At 36.5% G+C, this 23,205-nt stretch overlaps 1 protein-coding gene and 1 non-coding gene across 2 annotated transcripts in view; one reads left to right on the top strand and one right to left on the bottom strand.

Moving 5' to 3' along the window:
• Nucleotides 1-23,205, bottom strand: part of MORC1 (MORC family CW-type zinc finger 1) — a 178,590-nt gene that overhangs the window by 56,247 nt on the left and 99,138 nt on the right. The window contains exons 17-19 of the mRNA XM_058296459.1: nt 16,340-16,405; nt 15,177-15,425; nt 4,850-4,954 (exon numbers count right to left, since the gene is read on the bottom strand). Coding sequence (XP_058152442.1) covers nt 4,850-4,954; nt 15,177-15,425; nt 16,340-16,405 — 420 coding nt within the window. The remainder of the gene's footprint in view (nt 1-4,849; nt 4,955-15,176; nt 15,426-16,339; nt 16,406-23,205) is intronic.
• Nucleotides 2,397-2,503, top strand: LOC111760828 (U6 spliceosomal RNA). The gene has a single exon (XR_002794410.2). It is a non-coding gene; the product is annotated as a U6 spliceosomal RNA (small nuclear RNA).

The following is a 23,205-nucleotide window of genomic DNA, read 5'->3' as shown; positions in this document are numbered from 1 at the left end:
TAATAAGTCTGGATCACACCCATTACCCTAGAATAGTGAAGAGAATTGTAGCCTTGGTAATACAGTTGTGAAAAATAATGAAAGAAGTTTTTGCTGCAGTCTAGATTGATAGTCCCATACCAAATGTCTCCAAAAGTCCAACTGGGAGACAACTTAGGGCATTTTGAAAGTGATCAAGATGTCCTTTAAAAAGCTCCATATTATTTTCATGACAGTTTTTTAATCTCTAGAAAATGCCTGGAGCTTTAGCTGAATCCCAGTTGGAAACTTCCACAGCTCCAAATGACATGCAAGGTCTTACCAAGAACACTCTCATTGCATGGATTTGGAAAATGGATGGCTAGCACTGACTAAAAGGTCAAGCATAAATTAATATCAAAAAGGAAAAATGCCATGTGGGTCAGCAACTCCAACAAAGCATATGATTAGAAGCAACTAGAAACAAAGAAAATGAAGCCTAATGCCATATGAGTGATTTGGGAGCATGTTAAATATGATACACTGTGCAGAACAAAGAGACACACATTAAAATCACTGGAAAAATCAGGATTACCCCACTGGGAAAAAGAGGAAACAGCAGAAAAATATGGTTTGAAAAATAGCTTCAAAGGATCATAGGCCTTACCCAAAAAGGAGGAAGAAGGAGTTAGAAGGTAGGAGTTAGGAGTTAGGAGTTAGTTTCTTCAAACTAAACTGTTACAGCACTGAGCCACTGCAGATAAGGTGATAATCCTGGGGATTGGTAACATAAAGTTGAAAAGTAATATGATTAGCATTTCACTTGAAATTGTGCAATTATCAACACAGGAGCTAGAGTGAGGTGTCCCCCAAAACTTGGAAAAGAGAAAAATCAAGTGCCCTAGAATGAAAAATCTTTTAGAAAGGCAGAAAATGCTTAGAGGTTGACTGATAGATATTATTAGCATAGCAAAAAAAAAAAATGCTAATGAAAATGGGGTTGTTCTCCACGCAACGGTGGAAAAAAATAACATGGGCACAGAGACCCAGGGCAAGGATGCTCCACCATGACCCTGCCTGGGTTATGGAGCATTGGGAACATCAGCCCTTGCCTCGCTTTTGGGGAGGTGAACCTACAGGGTTGTATTAGCTTCATGCCATTTAAGTATTCAGGTGCCTAGCTCAGCAGCGACTGTCAGATTGTAATTGGTTGGTCCATGCAGATTGGCATAATGAGAAAGAATTCACGGCTCAAGCCACTATGTGTATTCCAGCAGGGCTAAGGCTGAATTTATCTTTTAAATGACTAAACTGCCATGATGACTTTATACAACCTTCTTATGAGTTTGGATAATGTGAAATCATAAGAATAAATAAATAAAATCATATGCCTTTATTTGGTGTGCTGAAGGTATATTTCTGAGCCTATTAAAAATAAAACTAATGCTCTGGGCCCCAGTAAATTTACCAAATTTATAAATAACACCTTGTGGGGGGGTGAGGTGTTCTGTGTGGGAGTCAAATGTTCTTCAAGTGACAACATAATGCATTACTGTTAAAGCCCTTTCTTCTTTAAATTTGACAGGCAAAGAAAGGGTCAGAATTAAAACACAAACACATTAAGTTGGAAGATAAATAGGAAGGAACACAAGGGTTAAGATGACTTTTTTTCAAATTTCTGAGTTGATGTACAGACAGACAAGGATTCAGTAACAATTATTTCCTATTTGAATTATTGCAACTATAGCCAAACAGATAAATTAATGTGCATCTCAGATAATGCATATTTATCCAAATTACTTAGAAAAAATGACTTTGAAAACAGATTCTACTGGGATCACAAGGACAAAAATAAATCATACCACACAATATACACACAAATAACATAAGAACTTGAGAAATATTACATAAAAAGACAACAATTTCAATATACATGTCATATCTGATTCATGGAAAAGCATTTGCTAAAAATTTTATGCAAAGCTTTGAGAAGTGATAAAATGATGTCTACATGAAAAAGACTAAAATAATCTGCAGAGCAAGTAGTGACTATACCGCTATCACATTTTGCTTTGAAGAAGTAAATGGAGGTGGCATTATTTACAACACTAGTTGCAGTTTGTCTTCCTTTCCAGTCTCTGATTAAATTTTGACCCCTTAATTTTTAAAAAATACTTTGGTGTTTCCTTTATTCAGGTCCTGAATTTAGTTGTTCTTTATTGTTGATGTTAAGGTTTTTTCCTCACACTCATTCACAAATCACTCCTAGACCTTTAAACCACCATTCAAATGGCTTCTTAAGACTTAATTATAATTTACAGATGAAATGACATGATGACTGGGAATAATGAAGCAGGGAAGGGGATATGGATGGAACAAGACTGGCTATGAGTTGATAATTGTTGAAGGTGGGAAATAGGTACATAAGAGATGATGGCGTGCTCGCTTCAGCAGCACATATACTAAAATTGGAACGATACAGAGAAGATTAGCATGGCCCCTGCACAAGGATGACATGCAAATTCGTGAAGCGTTCCATATTTTTTGAGATATTAAAAAAAAAAAGATGATGGCACTAGTCTACTTTTTGAATGTTTTAAAATTTCCATAATGAAAAATTAAAAGACAAAACATTATATCATGTGCCTTGTGACTTTCTAGTGAAAGTCACATAAATAAGGCTAACATCAGAAGACACTATACCTTTTTACAACCTTATTCATAATTTAAACCTAATCTATAATTTCAAATAGATTTTGTGCTACTTTACCTAAAGACATGTACAATGAAGTCTGGTCCTTTTTTAAATTCTAACTTGTACTATCAGTCAAAAGTTACCAACCATCTAAGATTATCATATTCTTATTTAGAATAAAATTTAGCTATAAGTTTCTTGACAATCAAGGTAAAGAGAGAACTGAGTGGACTTATTGGTGTTCTGCTGGGGCACTATTGTGATTAGTAAGGGAAGAAATTATAGTATTGATGGGGAGAAAGTGGCCATGGTAGCTGCTAGAGGTAGGGAGAGGGAAGAAGAGGTGTGATGTGGGGGCATTTTCAGGATTTGGAGTTGTCCTGGGTGGTGCTGCAGGGAGAGATGCTGGACATTTTGTGTTCTGCCATGGCCCACTGGGTGGACTGGGGGAGAATGTAGACTACAATGTGGACCACTGTCCATGTGGTGTGGCAGTGCTCCAAAGTGTATTCACCAGGTGCAGTGAATGTGCCACAGTGATGGAAGAAGTTGTTGAAGTAGGAGGAGTGGGGGGGGGGGTATATGTGGACCTCATATTTTTTTAATGTAACATTTAAAAGAAAATGAAGGGGGAAAAAGGGATAAATTAGAAATTTTGTTTAAAAAAATTGATACTCTGACAAAAGAATGCACCAGAAAGATTTTTACCTCATATGAAATTCTAAAACTTTTAAATTTATAATACAAAGGGCACTATAAATCACAAAATGGGCAATGTCTTTAACATAGCTTCACAGGTGAAGTAGTTCTCACATGTCTAATCCTTGAATCAATTCTTTCTAAAAACTAAGGCTTTTACATTTGGTTCAATGAAAGCAAAGCAACTTTGCTGATGGCTATGGTAGAGTAGCCAGATTTGCATTTCTAGATATCAACTATCAAATTAGAATCATGGATACATTATCTAGAGAAGTCACTGGAAAGCATGTCCATATGTCTTGAGTAAACATCTCTCAGAAAGTCTTGTGGCAGAAGCCAATTTTAAGTCAATTCATAGTTACATTCTTGCAAGAGTCCATGCTACAAATTGCAAAATGGATTTGGGTATAGAGGTTTCTGGGGTGACCTTCAAGTAAAGAAGCCTAAATACATTCTTCTCTAGTTAGAAGCGCTCTCCACTTCCACACAGAAATGAGTCACAAGAGAGCCTGGGGTAAGTGCCAATATTCTACCCAAATAATTTTGAATCTGCTTCACTTACTGACAAAGTGTTTGACTGAGACTTCCTAAGAGCTTGACAATCTTTTAACCAGCAGAAATTTGAAACATGTGTGAGCAGTTGTCCACTAGGATAATGGAGAACCCCATGCTCCTTTAGAGGAAACTAATTTTAAGCATCACTGACTCCTAATAAATTAGCAGCAAAACATAAATCCCAAGATAAGTGAACTAATTAGCTTATTAGTGTTGTTTGATAATGATGTTTAAACTTTATAGAATATATTGCCAAAGAATATTTTAGCTTTGGCACAGGAAATACCCAATGATTTTGTTGATAGAAATTAGGCAACAGGACCAATTATTTCCTGGGGCCACTTCTGGTATGACAATAAAAGCATGTTCAGTCTGTAGTGCTATTTTGAAAATTTGTTATCTTGTGCACTGATGCTTGATCTGGGTAATAAACCATTTCTAGTGTTATGCAGAGCTGAATTCCAAATTATAAATTCAAATTAATAGGCACAGAATGATTATCCATTAGACTTCAGTTGGGAACTGTGCTTTATTCACCTTATTCAGTTTTGTAACCCTAGAACTAATGATGTACTTGCCATCTTCTACAAGGAATCGGCATCATACAATTTAAGAGCTACAAGGGGCTTTAGTGGTCTTCTAATCTAAATTTTCTTTTTCACAAATGAAAATAAATGTATAAATCACTTAGTTTATTGTTCTATCATCCTATCAACTAAGGTAGACAAGGAGGTGTAAGTTCCAGTTCCAGCTCTCCTAGGTGTATAGCCCTGGCAAGAAACCTTAATTTTTCTGAGTTACTTCATCTAAAAATTGGCTTGTTCAACTAAATGATATTTAATTATTTCCTGGCACTAATGTGTTATGACTCTTGGATCCCTTTAATTTTTTTGACTATGAATAAATCTCAAGGTGTCATTTAGACAGAAAAGTTTGTCTTACCCAGATTATATCTGGATCATTGTTACTGTTGCCAACTTCAATCAATGCTGTACATTCCTGCACAAGGTTTTGACTCTTCTTCCTTTTCATTTTCCGAGAAGATGCCTATAGCATGGTGTTAACAACAAATATATACAAGGATCAGTAGCAATCAATGATACTAAGCTTCATTACCTCCTTCCTTCAGACTCTATTAACTACAGAGTTCTGTATGGTATACAGAGAAAATTCAATTTATCTTTTCCCTTAAGAAGTGTATGATTCAGATCAGCACATGTAAAGGTTAAATAATGATACTCACAATAAAAAGGAATATCACAAGGAAAATTAAGTATGAAATGAGTGGTGTAGACTAGGGTGCTCAACTGTGAACCAAAAAGTCTGCAGGGTTTTGTAAAGAATCTACACCAATTACTGTCCATATACTAAATAAATAATGGGTCACATGAATATATACATTGTTCTTAAATTTTATGTGGATGTTGCTGGTGGGAAAAAGATAAAATTCATTTCAAAATATCTATGATGGCTTTCTCTTATGCTGCTCTTAAATCAATGGATACTAGGTATGAAATGTCTGCAGTTATGTTTTGACAATGAATACGAGTCCTTATATTTTAAGAAGTGGGAAACCACTTGAATGAAAAATTGACAATGCAGGGCAAAGCCCTTCTTGGCTGGAATGACTGGCTGGAGGTAGATTCTTAGTTTCTTGAGGGCAGATACTGTGTCTTATCCATCTGTTAGTCTCTAGCACATGGCCCAGAGTAAATGCTTAATATATGGTTATTGAGTGAAATTAATACACAAATGTCATTGGGGGGAAAGTCGAAGTAATTAAAAGCTGCAGGTGTAGGAAACAAGTAGATTATTTTTATTGGAAGCCCTGTTTTTAGGAATTAGGGAAGGAAAGTTGTTAGGAAAAAGAAAAGCAAACCTTCTGAGAAAAGCAATTGTACGAAAAAAATTCTTTAGCAAGAATAACTAGTTATTTAATTACCTGTATTGATAGAGCTGGACTCTGGTACATATGACCTAAATAATTAGATAATTTCTTCATTTCAGAGCCATTTTTACCAAGCTTCAGAAGCACATAAGATTTACTCAGAGCCTATATGCCATCCTAATTCCATGTTGCTTAGGCTAATATTAAAATTAATTACATTTCCTGCAACTCCATTCTCTGTCAGTGGTAATGCCTAGTGTCATGCTTACTGGATAAAAGATAGGAAATTTGCTGCAAATAATCCTCAGATAATCAAAGCTGTTTTAAATGCAGTTTAAGACCTAATTAAATTCACCTTTCAAATGCTTATAAAGCATTTCAGTCTCCTGACCTATCCACCTCATTTGTGGGTTTTCTGAAGTGAAGGATATTTTCTAAAGTGAATAAACTTTACCTTTCCAAGAGTTGCTTCATAATCTGTCTTAAGTATCATCACCTTCCACTCACTAATTAATCCATTCTTGTCCTCTTCACTCCAACAAAAAATTTTCTTACTTAGATCATCCCTATAACCTCTAAATCACGAGATCAATGGACACTTATTTTAGTTTTTTTTATTTTTAATTTGAGAAGTTGTGATTTAACAAAACAATCATGCATCCCATACAGGAAGGATTTCAGCACATCGCCCCACTACCAACATCCTACATTGTTGTAACACATTTGTGATAAATAATGAAAGAACATTGTCGTATTTTCATAATTTTTTTTTTAAGATTTATTATTTATTTATTTCTCTCCACATTCCCCCCGGTTGTCTGCTCTCTGTGCCCATTCACTGCTTGTTCTTCTGTGTCCGCCTGCATTCTTGTCAGCAGCACCGGCAATCTGAGTCTCTTTTTGTTATTGTTCTGTCATCTTGCTGTGTCAGCTCTCCATGTGTGCGGCGCCACTCCTGGGCACGGTAATGCTTTTTTTGTGTGGGGTGGCTCTCCTTGAGGGGCACACTCCTTGCATGTAGGGCTCCCCTACACAGGGGACACCCCTACATGGCATGGAACTCCTTGCGGGCATCAGCACTGCACATGGGCTGGCTCACCACATGGGTCAAGAGGCTCTGGGTTTGAACCTTGGACCTCCTATGTGGTAGGTGGACACTCTATCAGTTGAGCCACATCTCCTTCCCATGTCATAATATTATTGCTATCTGTAGCAATAATCTGTAGCTTATATTTGGTCTATATTCCCACAAACCATCCTATTATTAAACTCATGGATTAGTACTGTATATTTGTTATAGTTTGTGAGAGAACATTTTCATGTGTCCTGTTACCCACAGTTCATCATTCACCACAGGGTTCACTGTTTATGTGGTCCCCTGCCTTGTACCAATCCATCCCAAGTGTATAGTCAATAACTTAGTTTCATCACAGAGTTGTGTTGTCATTAGCTCAGTCCATTTCAGACTGTTTCATTACTCCAAAAGGAAAAATTTCATACCTTCTTACACCCCTCTTATTGATCCATAGCATTGATATAGTATCTTCCTTGACATTGCTAGAAAAATATAACAATGTTACTGTTAACTATAGTCTATACGTTACATCAGTTAAATTTTTCCCATATATCTCCATATTCCTAAAACCCTGGAATAGAGGATCATTCTTGTACTTGTACTATTAGCCACAATCATCATCCACCCTGAAATCACTAGGTTATCCAATCCCTAGATTATCCTCTAGCTGTTTTTCAATTGACATTCACCTCCCTAGACTACATCTTTCAGTCACAATCACATTTATAAATCAGCAGTGTTGATAATACTCACTATAATATCTTACCATCACCTAGAACCGTTTCCCCACATTTACAATCTCCCTTATTAAACATTCTACGGACATTCTGCATGAGTTTCCTCTTCTCAACCCACATTCTACCTCCTAGTAACCTATACTATAGTTTAAATCCATCAGTTTAGTCATTGTATTTAGCTCATTATTAGTGAGACCATACAATATTTGTCCTTTTGCGTCTGGCTTATTTCACTCAACATAATGTCCTCAAGATTCATCTATGTTGTCATATGAATCTTAAGTTGATTTCTTCTTTTGGTTGAACAGTATTCCATCATATGTAAATATCACATTTTGTTTATCCACTCATCAGGTGATAGACACTTGGGTTGTTTACATATTTCTGCAATTGTGAATAATGCTGCAATGATCATCAGTGTACAAATATTTGTTTGCATCCTTGCTTTCAGTTTTTCTGAATATATTCCTAGCAGCCAGATTGTCAGATCATATGGCAGTTCTATATTTAGCTTCCTGAGGAACCGCCAAATTATTCTCCACAGAGGCTGCACTACTTTACATTTCAGTCAACAGTGAAGGAGTATTCCCATGTCTCCGCATCCTCTCCAGCACTTGTAGATTTTTGTGCCTTTATAATAATGGCCATTTTGTAAAGTGTGAAATGTTATCTCATAATTTTGATCGGCATTTCCCTAACTGCTAGTGAGGTTAAGCATCTTTTCATGTACTTTTTGGCCATTTGTAGTTTTTCTTTGGAAATATTTTTGTTCAAGTCTTTTGCTTATCTTTTTTAAATTGGGTTGCTTATCTCTTTATCCTTAAGTAGTATGATATCTTCATATAACATGGAGATCAAACCTTTATCTGATATGTAGTTTCCAAAAATTTTCCCCAATGAATAGGATGCCTTTTCATCTTATCAAACTCATTTGAAGCATGAAGTGTTTAATTCTGAGGTCACATTTAGCTATTTTTTTGCTTGTACTTTGGGTGTAAGGGCTAAGAAAACACTACCTACCACAAGAACTTGAAGATGTTTCTCTACATTTTCTTCTAGTTTTATGGTTCTGTTTTTTATATATAAGTCCTTGATCCATTTTGACCTAACATTTGTATTAAGTGTAATATAGAGCGACCTCCTTCTTTCTTTTAGCTATGGATATCCATTTCTCCTAACACCATTTGTTGAATAGATTGTTTGGACACAGCTGGGTGGGTTTGTTAGCCTTGTCTAAAATCACTTGACTGTAGATGTGAGAGTCAATTTCTGAATTTTTTATTTGGTTCCATTAGCCAATTTGTCTATATTTATGCCAGTACCATGTTGTTGTTTTTATTTTTACCACTGTAGTTAAGTAATATGCTTTAAAGTCAGGAAGTGAGAATCCTCTAAATTCGTTCTACTCTTTAAAGACATTTTTGGCTATTCAGGGCCCCATACTTTTTCAAAAATTTGATAATTAGCTTTTCCATTTCTGTAAAAACAGCTGTTGGGATATTTATTTGGATTGTATGGAATCTATAAATCAATTTGGGTAGAACTGACATCTTAACCATATTTAATATTCTAATCCATAAACACAGAATGTCCTTCTATTTATTTAGGTCTTCTTTGGTTTCATTTAGCAATGTTTTGCAGTTTTCTGAATATAAGTCCTTCATGTTCTTGGTTAAGTTTTTTCCTAATTATTTGATTCTTTTAGTTGCTATTGTAAATGGAATTTTTTCTGACATCCTCCCCAGATTGCTCACTATTAGTGTATAGAAACATTACTGATTTATGCATATTAATCTTGTATCCCACCACTTTCCTCAACTCATCTCTTAGTTCTAGTAGTTTTGTTGTGGATTTTTTGAGATTTTCTAGGTATAGGGTCACATCATCAGTACAAGTTTTATTTCTTCCTTTACTATTTGGTTACCTTTTATTTCTTTTTCTTGCCTAATTGCTCTAGCTAGGACTTCTAGCTCAGTATTGAATAACTAGTAAGAGTGGGCATCCTTGTCTTGCTCCCAGGTGTAGCAGGAAAGCTTTCAGTCTTTCACCATTCAGTAAAATGTCGGCTGCGGGTTTTACATATATGTACTTTGCCATATAATGTTTCCTTCCATTCCTATTTTTTTGGAGTGTTTTTTTTTATCAAGAAATTATGCTGGATTTTGTCAAATGCCTTTTCTACATCAATTAAGATTATCATGTGATTTTTCTTCAATTTATTAATGTGGTGTATTACAATAATTGCTGTTCTTGTGTTGAACCACCCTTGCATACTTGGGATAAAACTCACTGATCATGGTGTATAATTCTTTTAATGTGCTTTTGGGATTTGCAAGTATTTTGTTGAGTATTTTTGCATTTACATTCATCAGAGAAATTTGTTTGTAATTTACTTTTTTCATCATACCTTTGTCTGGCTTTGGTATTAAGGTGATGTTGGCTTTATAGAATGAGTTTGGTAGCACTCTTTCCTGTTCAATTTTTTTTAAGAGCTTGAGCAGGATCAGTATTACATCAGCTTTGAATTGGTAGAATTCACCTATGAGCCTTCTGGTCCTGGGCTTTTCATCTTTGGGAGGTTTTTGATGACTGCTTCAATCTCCTTACTTGTGATTGCTTTTTTTGAGGTCTTCTATTTCTTCTAGAGTCAGTGGATTGTTCATGTGTTTTTAGGAATTTGTTCATTTATGTTGTCTGGTTTGTTGGCATACATTTGTTCATAGTATCCTCTTATGATTTCTTTTATTATGTGGGGTCAGCAGTAATGTCCCCTCTCTCAGTTCTGATTTTATTTATTTGCATCTTTTCTCTTTTTTTGTCAGTCTAGCTAAGGGTTTGTCAATTTTGTTGTTCTTCTCAAAGAACCAACTTTTGGTTTTATTGATTCTACTGTTTTTTGTTTTGTTTTGTTGTTGTTGTTCTCAATTTCATTTATCTCTCCTCTAATCTGTTGTTTCTTTCCTTCTGCTTCTTTGGGAATGATTTGCTGTTCTGTTTCTAGTTCCTCCAAGCATGCAGTTAGGTCTTCAATTTTAGCTCTTTGTTCTGTTTTAAACAAATACGAAATTTATAGCCCTCAGTGCTGACACTGAAACAGAAGAAAGTGCAACCTGCCCAGGATGGCGCCGCACACACGGAGAGCTGACACAACAAGATGACACAATGAAAAGAGACACCGATTCTGGTGCCATTGACAACAGACGAGGACAAAGAAGACACAGCAAACAGACACAGAGAACAGACAACCAGGGTGGGGGGCGGAGATAAATAAATAAATCTTTAAAAAATAAGAACCTTCTATACATCATACCTCTGTCTCCCTTGCCTCCATAGTTTCTGATTCTTATCAGATTGGCACATAGTCTTTTTGATCTTTCCCTGTATGTGATGCATTGATTTTCTCTTGCTGCTTTCTCAGATTTCTCTCTATCTCTGGCATTTGCTATTCTGAATAGTGGGGGTCTTGTAGGAGGTCTATAGGAGGCCTATTTTATTTTTTTCTGTTTGGGGTTTGTTGTCTTTCTTGGATATTGATATTTATGTCTTTCATAAGGGTTTAGAAGTTTTTGGTTATTATTTCCTCAAATATTACTTCTGCCCCTTTTCCACACTCTTCTCTTTCTTAGACACCTATAATGTGTTTCATTTTGTGTTTGTGTTACACGTTGTCATTCAATTTCCTGAATCCCTATTCCATTTTTTTTATTTCTTTTCTCTTTCTGTTCCCTTGTGTTTTCAAGTTCAGATACCCGGTCCTCAAATTCACTAATTCTGTCCTCCACCAATTCAAATTTGCTGTTACATGTCTCTAATGTATTTTTTATCTCATCCACTGTGTCTCACATTCACAAAAGCACTACTACTTTTATTTGTAGTCTTTTGAATTTTTCTTTATGCTCGCACAGTGTCTTTGTAATATCTTTTATATCTAGCCATATTTTCCTTCAACTCCTTGAATTTATTTAGGAGATCTGTGTGAACATCTTTGATTAGTTGTCTTAAATCCTGTGTCTTGTCAGGACTTTTTATTTAATCCTTTGTCTGCACCATATCTTCCTGTTTCTTAGTATGGCTTTTAATTTTTTGCTGACATCTAGGCATCTGACTGTGTTCATTAATTTACCCTGACAGTCACTTTTTCTCTCTTGCCTAGTCATTTTGTTTCAGAGCTGTTTGATTTTTGGTTTGACTTATTCTAAATCTTTAAGACTGCCCAGGTTAAATAATCAAAACAGGGACAGGGACCCACTAATTGGATGCAGACCAGATTCAAGAGTTCCTGGACATGAGTGATGCCAAAAAGCTTATTTATTGCAGTTTCCCATACTGCCAGCAGATGGCACTCCTCTCTTTCAACCTATTTCTTGCTAGTGATTCAGGTCTGGCCAGAGCCAAGATTCAAAATGGGCTCCAGTGACCAAACTCACCAAAAAGAAATCACTCTCCACCTTCTGCCATAACCTCACTTCTCCCAGGGAGGAATGTAACTGTTCCTCTCTCATTCTGCCACAGTGAGCCACAGTCCTTACCTAGGCTGTCTGACCTGAGGGTAGAGGATGGGTACTGTTCCCAGCCACGGGGTCTAGTAACTCATAGTAACTCTGGCTTCCTCATCTCTGTCCATCTCTCCCATGGACAGTATTCTCCTGGTGTTTACACCCCCAAAGCATCTCCCTCAGACAGCTTTATGCCTGTCCTCCACTGTTTTTCAAAGGATATTTTTTAGGCCTTTTTTTTTTTTGTCTCTCAGGAGAATCTAGCCTCTCTGTCCAGGCTCCTCTTTCTTTCCTCTTGGCTTTAATGATAAAACAAACTCCTGGTTTCTCCTCTGCTGCTCTGGCTGTAACTTCACAATTGCCTGTTACTCTTATCCTGTAACAACTGACGATAAAATGCTGGAATTCCTCAAATTTCTGTCTAATCCTTTTCTTCTTACCCTTCAACCTCATTCATATTCGGCTTTAATACCCACCTATATGCTAATACACCACAAGTTTATGTCTCCAATTTAAATCTAGCCTCTGAAATCCAGGCTTATATATCTGACTCCTTACTTGACTTGTTCTCTTGGAGGCCTCAGACTACCTAAGCTGAGCTCATGCTCCTCCCCACCAACCCAGTCAACTTCGAGGATTATCAATTTCAGTGAACAGAATCACTATCCAACAAGGTGCAAAGTCAGAAACTCAGTAGTCATTCTTGACTCTTCCCTCTCCTTCACCCTCTGTATTGAAAACAGCATCAAGAACAGTCACTGTTGCCTCTTAAGAACAAACACAAAAGGAACAAATGGATCTACTTTTCATTTCCACCATCATTGCCCTGGCCCATATTACTATTATTTCTCAACCACACCATTGTAATAGCTTCCTTTTGACTCTGCCCACAATCATTCACTCTGTCTCTACTAACATTTTTCCATGCTCCACCTAAGCAAGCTTTTCTAAAAGACAATCTGTTCATGCTACCTCCCAGCTTGAAGTCCTTCAATAGCTTCCCATTGCTTTTAGTATACATGTAAAACCCTTCAACAAGACCTATAGGACATACATGGTTCTGGCTGCCCCTTACTCATCACCTACCACGGTCTGTTTTGATCTCTTTGCCCTGCAAATCTTAACTGTCTTCTTGGTACTTTGTACTCACATGTTCCTACTTCAGCAAATGCTGTTTGCATTGATTGGAAATGCTCTTCCTCTCCCTTTACCAATTTAATTGGAATTCAATCCTAAGAGCTCAATCATCACTTTTGCAGGGAAGCCTCCCCTGTCTTCCCTGACAGAGTCAAATCCTCTATCCTAACTGCTCATGCTATGTGTAGGTCTCTTTCATTAAAACTGCCAAAGTAGCAGTTTACATATTTGTCTCTGTAATTATATATCAGTCTTCCTCACCAGACTGTATGTTGCATGAGGGCAGGGACTGTAAGTGGTTTTGCTCAAAAACTGAATCCACTGTACTTAGTATACTAGTGTATTGAATGGTAGATATTAGATACTCAATATATAATATATGAGAGAGAGAGAATAAAGGCTAACCAAGCAAATCTCTATATTTAAAGTCAAAAATGTGTTTTTCTAACATTTGGGCACATTCTCAACTTCTAAATCACTTGCATTTATTTCCAGAATGCAGTGCCTCTGCAAAGTAAAACACCACCAAATCTTGCTCAGCTAATGAGTTTTTCTGAAAAACAGGGCTAGAAGAGATATGACTCCAAAGTGATAAAAAAAACTACTTTTTAGTATTACAAACATGCAGTACTTTGAATATATCAAGTGTTTTGTAAATACATGTGGATTATATGAACTTGCACATTCAAATATGATACACTATTTAAAGTTATAGAAAATAAAAACTGTATAGTAATTGTAGGCAGATTTAGCTTCATTTAAATTGTTTCAAGGAAAGATTTAGTGACAAAATACCAAAATTATGGGGAAAGAGATTTTAAATATTTTAAGAGGGAGCATCAGCTACCTAAAAATGGAATGAGTAAAGGCTACCTTTAGAGTTAGCCAGTTCACGAATAAAGATTTCCAAGAAAAGGATTACACCATTTGCCAGAGATATTATAAAGGAATGTGTGAGATATTTCTGTAATGTAACCATTGTTCCAAATAAATCCTTTTGAAAGATCATGCTTAAAATATCATGCCTCCCACCATGCCTAACACAGTCTTACACAGGGCAGAAGCTCAATATATATTTGCTGATCAAACTAGTTTATAGTTTTCAGACCCTACGGTAATCCAAATGAATATTTTCCGTAATAGCTCACATTCACACTTCAAGGGTGAATTTAAGTTTTGGAAATAGTAAAAAAAAAAAAAAGAGTATTAGAAGTAAAATTTAATGAACTAGACAATCATGTTTTTTGCCTACAAAAGGTATAAAACAGTAGGTAGTTTAATGTCTGTAAACATTTAGTACTGTATCCAGCACATGGGAAATGCTTACTCAGTTTTAGGTATTACTATTATTATGAACTGAACCTGAAGGCAAATTCTCAAAAGGGAATTAAATAAGCATAACATTGTAAGAATAAATACGTAGTGATTCTTTTAAACAAAGCAAACACATTTGAATGCATGAAAATTCAAGGTGGTAAATTTGTTACTATCAGTCTCCAATGCTTTGCTACATATCATTATATCCCATTTTCCAGTACCTTGAATATAGAGTAACCACCTATGTATAATTTGGCTAAGGAATTTTCTCCTAAATAACATTGGAATGCAAAATTCTTAACATTAAAGGTTTATCATAAATGAGTATTTCTCTCTTAAAAACACATTTAAAATACATTTCCCAGCCATACATTTTTCAAGGGGCCTTTCCTTTGGTTTGAGCTCTCCACACACTGTGCTGAGATTAGATAACTGACTTTCCTCCAAAAGAGAAAATACAGAAAAAAACTGGGACCTTGTCTAGGAAACACAGTCTGCAATTTGTATTCTATAATTAGAGTGCTTTCAAGATGTGAAAATGAAGCAAAACCTTTACCAAAAGTTGATTCCAGAACAATTGAATAACTATACATTTTGCAAAGGTAAAAAAGAAACCCACCTGGGATAGCTCAACTACTTTGTCACTTTCTGCTGGGACTGCTGGACATTTATGCTGTAGAGGTTTCACTTTCTTCTGTGCAGGCTTCCTCATAATTTTTGTCTCTGAAATGCACTCTATATCAGAGTCTGACCCTTCTGTGTTTCTTTTTTGGCCTCTATAGGTGACCGAGAGTTCAGAGGATGAAAGAGACTCATGCTTCAACTTATCATATGAAGAAGACCTGATTTTCTGACTTTTGTTATATTCCTTAAATGACAAATAACATGTTCATATATTTTGGTAGCCAGCTTATTTATAGTGAATTACCTCCTCCCTCATAACCTTATGTCAGCTGATAATTATTATTGTTAATAAATTTTCAAAATCAGAAGTTTAGGAAACAGACCTTAGTAAATGTACAACCCTGTATTGGTTTATTGAGAATTTGACTCAGGAATAGCTGCAGAGCTGTCCTGAGTCAAGAAATCTGGTTTTAAAATGCAACTTGAGGAAGTGGATGTGGCACAAGCAGTTGGGCGTCTCCTTCCCACATGAGATGGTCCCGGGTTCAGTTTCTGATGCCTCCTTAAAAAACTAAAACCAGACAACAAGCAACAAAAGAAAACACCAACTCAGGTGAGCTGATGTGGCTCAATGGTTGAGCACTGGCTTTCCACATATGACGTCTGAGGTTCAATCCTCAGCCCTGGTACTTAAATAAATAAATAATGCAATTTCATATTCCCTTCTAAATTTCCAAATTTAGGTAATAATGGACATCTGAGTTATAAAATGAAACATAACATTTTATAAATGCATACAACATATAACATATTTCTAAGCAGATAAGCACCCACAGATTCTCTCACACACACATTCTTTTTCTCTCACCATAGGAAATACTGGGGAAAAATGCATTAAAGTATTTTTAAATGGTCATCATCTCCAGGCAATAAGGCAATGAGTAATTTAAATTTTCTTATTTATATTTTATTTTCAAAGTTTTTTTCCTTATAAACATGTATTACTCTTGTAAGATATAAAATGATGGGCATTAAGAAAAACTATTGGTGCTTCACTTTCTGAACCTCATAAACCTTGAGGACATTTGGCCCTTGATAAAGTTTATCCTTTACCTGTGAAACATAACACAAAGACTCAATGACACTTTAATTTCTCACCTTGGGAGCTGAAGTTCGACAGGTGGTAGGGAACTCAGTGATCTTAGTTGCTGGTATAAATTGGAGCTTCTTTGGGGAAAAAAAAAATCATTAGGCAAGTGTAAGTAAAAATAATTTCCAAATGGCATATTATAATAATTTGATATTCTTCATTTCTTAAAGAAGTCTCTAGATAGCATATGTTCACAGTAATTGTTTAGGGATTCAATTTAAGTTTAGATAAACTGCAACACTTTGCTGTTTAGTAACGAAGGCATAGTGGCAAGAGACTCCATTGGTTTGTAGAAACTTTATGCATTAAACGTCTTATGAGCAACTTCAGTGTGTCACTGGTTCCCAGACTTCACAGCCCTTTTCCTCCTCTCATACAACCCTGTGTTCCCTACCTGTAGGTCTCAAAGTATGAGTTGAATCCTGGTCTTTAGCAGCAGCTAGCTCTAGTTGAAAGCTTTGGGCCTCAGCTTCAATGAACACTCCATGAACAGACTGGTCCTAACTGTCCCACTCCTAGTAACTGAGATGCCACCTTGTCCTCAAATCCAGCTCTTATCTTGTACTCTGAGGCATATTTAGGGAGGGGACGAGGAGCTGCTGCTCTCCCTGAACACTCCCTTCAAAGGAAACACCTGTAAAGCTAATATGTTTAATTGTGACAGATGTGGTAATTGTTAAACTGTAAGGATGAGATGTTAAATGAAACACAGGGAGAAGAAAAAGGTACGGGTGTTGCAGGCCCTGCAACCCTGGCTAAATTCACTTCCCTTGGGGTGAGACCCTGGTTAGGCATCTGCTTGTACTTCCTTTTGCGGTTGCACCTGTTATCCTTATGGTGCCACGGCTGCCATCATGGTATCCTGCTCAGCTTCCAGATTCTCTAGAACAGAAAATTTACCTTGCTCTTATAAGAAATCAGAGTTCTGACTGATTAAGGATTGGATCTGTTCTCTGCTGAAAAATTTTTTCAATGCAGATGGCCTGTCTGGATTTTGAAATGGTGCCAGTTTATGTGGGATCCAACTAGCTCTTGGCAGCATCATCAAGGCAATACTTCTAAAACTGAATTCATTGTTTCACCTCTTCACCCATGCCCAATCAGGACTTCCTAGTGTATTTCCTACCTTAGTTCATGACATCACCAAACACCCAGGCATCCAAGCTAGGAGCTTCAGTTATCCTTGACTCACCATCACGCTCAACACTCTCCACACCTGATGAATAATTAAGCCTTGCTGGTTTCTCTGTTTAAATCTCTCTCATTTAAAACTTTGCCCTTGTATCAAGTCAAGACCTTTTAAAAGGACATTTTCCATCTTTTGTTTGAACTTGCCTTCTAATCCTGAGCCTTTTCTAAACCCATGCCACAAGTACATTCTAAGCCGTATTATTTGCTTTGTAAAAACAGAAACGAGAAGAGAAGGCAAGGAGACTCCAGCACCTACAATCTGATTTATTGGACTCACCTCACTCAGCTAAGATGGAGTTGAAGAAGGACAACCACCACAACATGGAGCCTAGAGTGCCTACAACTGAAAGAGAGGATTGCATCCAGTATCCATGAGGAATCTGAGCCTCCTCTTGACATAGAGATGCAATGGACACAACCAATCCAAAGTCCACAGAGAAAAGGTGGCACTGGAGTGGGAAAAGTGGACATGGTGGCTAATGGGTATGGGGAATGGCAGGAAGAGACGAGATGTGGAGGCATCTTAGGGACTTGGAGCTGCCCTGGATGGTGCTTCAGGGGCAATCACTGGACATTGTAAATCCTCACAGGGCCCACTGGAAGGAATGGGGGAGAGTATGGGCCATGATGTGGACCATTGACCATGAGGTGCAGAGGTGCCCAGAGACGTACTTACCAAATGCAATGGATGTGTCATGATGATGGGAATGAGTGTTGCTGGGGGGGGAGTGGTGGGGTGGGGGTGGTGGGGTTGAAGGGGTCCTCATATATTTTTTAAATGTAATATTTTTACAAAATCAATTTAAAAAATTAAAAATAAAATTAAAAAAAAAAAAGAAGGCAAGGAGAGAAGTTGGGGGAGGGGCGTGAGGCAGAAAAGAGGGAGAGTTTTCTCAAAATTGGAAGCACATTATTAGAACCTGGCATTAGTATTTTTAAAAAAAGATCTTCAAGTGATTCTAATGTACATTCGGGGTTGAGAACCACTATCCTAGAAGACAAAGTCTACTATCTGCAGCACCTACACATGGATTGGCACATAGCAAACATTCAATTTACGTTTCTTGAATGGAACCGAACAGCACTTAGCATAACATACAAGTGCCTTTCAACTGATGACACCTAAACGTTTGTTCTCAGTACACTTTTGCCATGTCCCATCCTCTGACATACCCTGTTGCCTCAGACACTCGACGACCAATTAGGTTTACAGTTCGCCAGGTTCACTTTGTTTTCATGCCTTTGTATAGCTCATTTCCTTTACCTGGAATGGACATTTCAACCTTGTGCATTTTTCAAATTCTACTATCCTTCATGTCTCTGTTCAAATATTACCCATCCAAAGGCATCCCAAATACCTTTCCCAATTCCCCAAGAGAGAATTAATTTTGTATCTCGTATGCTCCCAGGACATTTTAAAAAATTATTTATTTAGATGTTTATATAGGTATTATATTTATGTGGGTCAACATACTTAAAAAACAAGGATATTTTTAAAAAGTGTCCTTACCACTCCAGTCTCCATTTGCCAGCTCATATTTCATGGAGTAACCACTGCTACTACTTTCTTGTTTCTCTTTCCAGAGGTTTGTTTCTATACCATCTCAAGTATATCTTATTGTGGTAGGGGAAAATAGTATATTTTATGCACAGTCTTCGTCTTCATTTTTCACTTAATGATATAACCTGAACAATCTTTATGTATCAGTACATAAAGAACTTCTTTATTCTGTTTTAAGGCTGCATTATATTCTAATGTATTGTTCTACCCCACCCCCCATTATTTAACCAGACCTTTTGACAGACATTTAGGACTTCAACAAAATGAAGAGGAAATTTCACATTTGTGTGAGTGTGTCTACTTAATCAATTCCTCAAATTTAAATTGTCCCCACCAGATTTTTTGGTAGCCTGGCATATAATCACTCTTGTGAATCTTCCAAGATCACTTGAAAAGTGTATCCCTATTTTCAGAGTAGAGAGTCTAATATATAGCAATTATATATGTGATTATGTTTTTTAGGTACTTCATATCTCTTATTTGTACACTTGGTCTACATTAGGTTAAAAGTAAACTAAAGTTTCCTATTACTAGTGTGATTATCTCTTTTTTCATGTATTTCTTACAGATTTTCTTTTGTATTAGGTCATATGTAGATATTTGTAATTTTTATATATCTTTATTGTGACCTAAACCCTTTAGCCTAATGAAGTGCCTTTCTTTGTACTGTTTAATGCTTTTTCTCTTTAATTCCAACTTGTCTAATATTAGGCGGTACCCCTATTTTCTTTGTGTGCATTTTTCTGAAACATTTTCAAACTTTCTGAATATTTTAGATGTGTGTCTTGTATACAACAGTGTGCTCTGTGATTCACATCATCTAAATTTATTGATATATATATTTGGTTTTAATTTACATTATTTTATCTTCTATTTGGTGAATTCTTTTAAGGTTTTTAACTATATGTTCTTTTTTAATTCTTTGTTCTGTGTGGGTATGTCTTCTGACACTTGTGTAGGTTTTTTGAACTAGTGATCATCATTATAATAATTTCATATAATACCCTTAGTCCTCTATAGCCTTAAATTGTATGTAATAAGTTTCTTATTCTGTACAGTGACCATTTATTTTTCTTTCCCCTCTTCTTCCACTGTCTGATATTTATTGACATTATCTTTCCCAGTACCCTTGAAGCTTGAGCTCTCATAATTTCTTCAAAAAGAGATCATGAGAACAATATTTCCTGAGCTTTACCTTATATTTTCAAAAGTATTTACTACAGCCTTTTTTATTTGAAAAGTAGTTTGGCTTATAATTTGTTTCCTTGAGAATCTTGTAGTTATTACTTCAGAGTGTCCTGGAGCTTGTTGTAGAGAAGTCTGAAGTCAATCTGAATTGTTTTCTCCCTTTAAGTGGTTCTACCTTTCTGCCTGCTGACCAAAGGAATCAATCTTTCTCTTCACAGTCGAATAACTTTATTATACCATGTCCTTTTGTTGGCCAGACTGGGATAGTACCATTTTGAATAGTTATTCAAGTTTTTTGTTTTTTTTTTCCTGTAAAGTTTTTTTTTTAATTTATATCTATAAAATTCTGTTCTTCCATTACTTTGTTTCCTTTGCGTGTTCAAATTATGCAAATACTGATCTCCTTTGCCTATCTTCTCTTATTATCATTTTCTCTGCAACTTTAAGCAATTCTTTCCTAACTCTATTTCATTTTTTCTTTCTTTTTTTCACCTTTATCCTCTACATCGCAAACTTTTTCTGTAAAGGGCTAGATACTTAAGACTTTGCAGTATACACATAGTATAGGATGCATATTCTTTTATTTCAACCATCTAAAAATGTAAAAATAATTTTTACTTTGAGGGACTTACAAGAAGAGATATTTGGCTCATGGGACAACAGCGTTAATTTGACCTGATATTCTTTCCAACTGAATGGTGTATTAGGGTTCTCCAGAGAAACAGAACTGGCAGGATATACATAATGAAATTTATTATAGGAATTTGCTTACGTGACCATGAGTTATCAGCAAGTCCAAATTCCATAGGGCATGCTGCAAGTTGAGAATTCTGATGAAGTCTTCAATGAATTCTCTAGGAGAACTGGCTGGCTGACTGAAGTAAAGATAGAAATCTTTCCTTCTAACTTATGCAATGATCAGAAATTCCTTTAAGGCCTTTGGCTGACTGGATGAGAACTCTCTCATTGATGAAGACAATCGCCTTTGTTGATTGCAATCAACTAATAATTTAAATCTATGAAATACTCTCACAGCACAATTAGACCAGTGCTTACTTGGTCAAACAAGTGGACACCATACCTAGTCATGTTGACACAATGAAATTAACCATCACATAAGTGTTGGACCCCATTCCCTCTAATCATTTTCCTTAATTTTTATCACAAACTTCCCTTCCCTGAGTAATTCTAGAGATTGTTCAAGTTCAGTCAACATACATCAATTTTTTCATCTCTTAAAAGTTATCCATCTCTGAAATCCTTTTTATCTTCCTTATAATTTACATTTCTAATTCTCATAGTATATTATCAACACTCTTCATAGCCATTGAAACTTCTAGTCCCCCAGTTCCTCTCTTTTCTCTCAGCTCATCATACTCTCTCTTGACTTCCCTTCCTTTCTGATTTGCCTGAGAAATGCAGGTCATCACTTCAGCCATGCTCTGCCAAATCCATTCTGACAATCCCAAGCCTTGGATCAATCAGATCATTGCTCATTTTCCCTCTCTGCTAAAAAACGCCTAACAGTGGATTCCACACTACACACAGAAACACAAATGCATGGTTTTCATTCTCTCTGGACAATCTTTTTAATTGTTCCTAGTTAGTTTCCATTTCTCAGCCCTACAAAGGCTGCTCTTAATCTTCATTAAACCCTCTGCACAAAGACTGACTCTTTCACTGTCAGCAGATGGCCTTGCCTCCTCAGTAGAGAAGAAAAAACAAAACTGAGATTATTACGTGTGTGTGAATGCCCTTAACTTCTTTCCCACAATATCAGAGGGAAAAAATGTCCTTCTTGTTGCCCTAAATTAAACCTTGCACCTGGGTCCCATCAGCTCTACCTTCCTGCCTATGCTGGTATTTTTTCTACATCAATCAAACACCATTTCTCCCTTGTGTTAAATTTCTCCAACTTTACCAGGCCCTTTCTCTGAGTCCAGAAACACTGTCAAATCTCTCTCAACCACAGACAAGTTTACTGCAACCCTAGCTAATCTTTTAACTACAACTCTATCTTTCTCTGCCCCTTCAGTACAAAATTTCATCAAAGTAGTTTATTACCCATGGCTTCTGCTTCTTTACATTCCATTCATCCCTTAACCAACCTGCCTTCCTCCCTGAAACATCTTGCTGAAGTTACCAATGATCTCTAAATCATAACACTCAACATACTTAGCACAATGCCTGGATCATAATGGAGTCAGAGGAGATATCTGTTTACTCAATTTAGTAATCCAGCAGAATTGAAGGGAAAAGGGCCAAAGGAAAACACTAAAAAATGGCATTAGAATAATAAACTCATATAAGAAATGTCTTCTAGAGCATTAAGACAAATAGCTGAGGGAAGTGGACGTGACTCAACTGATAGAGCATCCATCTACCATATGGAGGGTCCAGGGTTTAATCCCCAGGGCCTCTTGACCCATGTGATGAGCTGGCCCACACACAGTGCTGCCACACACAAGGAGTGCCATGCCATGCAGAGGCGCCCCTGCATAGGGGAGCTCCACACGCAAGGAGTGCGCCCTGCAAGGAGAGCAACCCTGCATGAAAAAAGCACAGCCCACCCAGGAGTGGCATCACACACAGGAAGGCCTGATGCAGCAAGATGATGCAACAAAAAAGAGACAGTTTCCCAGTGATGCCAGGATAATGCAAGGGGACACAGAAGAACACACAGCGAATGGACACAGAGAGCAGACAATGGAGGAGAAGGGGAGAGAAAGAAATAAAATAAATCTTAAAAAAAAAAAAAGACAAATGGCTGAATGTTTTTCTGTTTATACATATAATTAGGACACTGAAATAAATTTCTACATAGTAAGTATGCTAAATAAAGCTGATCTCAAAAGTTTTCCTTCTTATACTTTTAGAGAAAAAAATTATATTAATAAATACATTTCTGCTAATAGATGAAGCTATGCAATTTTC

Source organism: Dasypus novemcinctus, chromosome 4 (assembly GCF_030445035.2).
Source record: "Dasypus novemcinctus isolate mDasNov1 chromosome 4, mDasNov1.1.hap2, whole genome shotgun sequence".
In the NCBI taxonomy this organism is placed as follows: domain Eukaryota; kingdom Metazoa; phylum Chordata; class Mammalia; order Cingulata; family Dasypodidae; genus Dasypus; species Dasypus novemcinctus.
The sequence above is the reverse complement of the archived record's forward strand: the minus strand, read 5'-3'. Positions and strand labels throughout refer to the sequence as shown.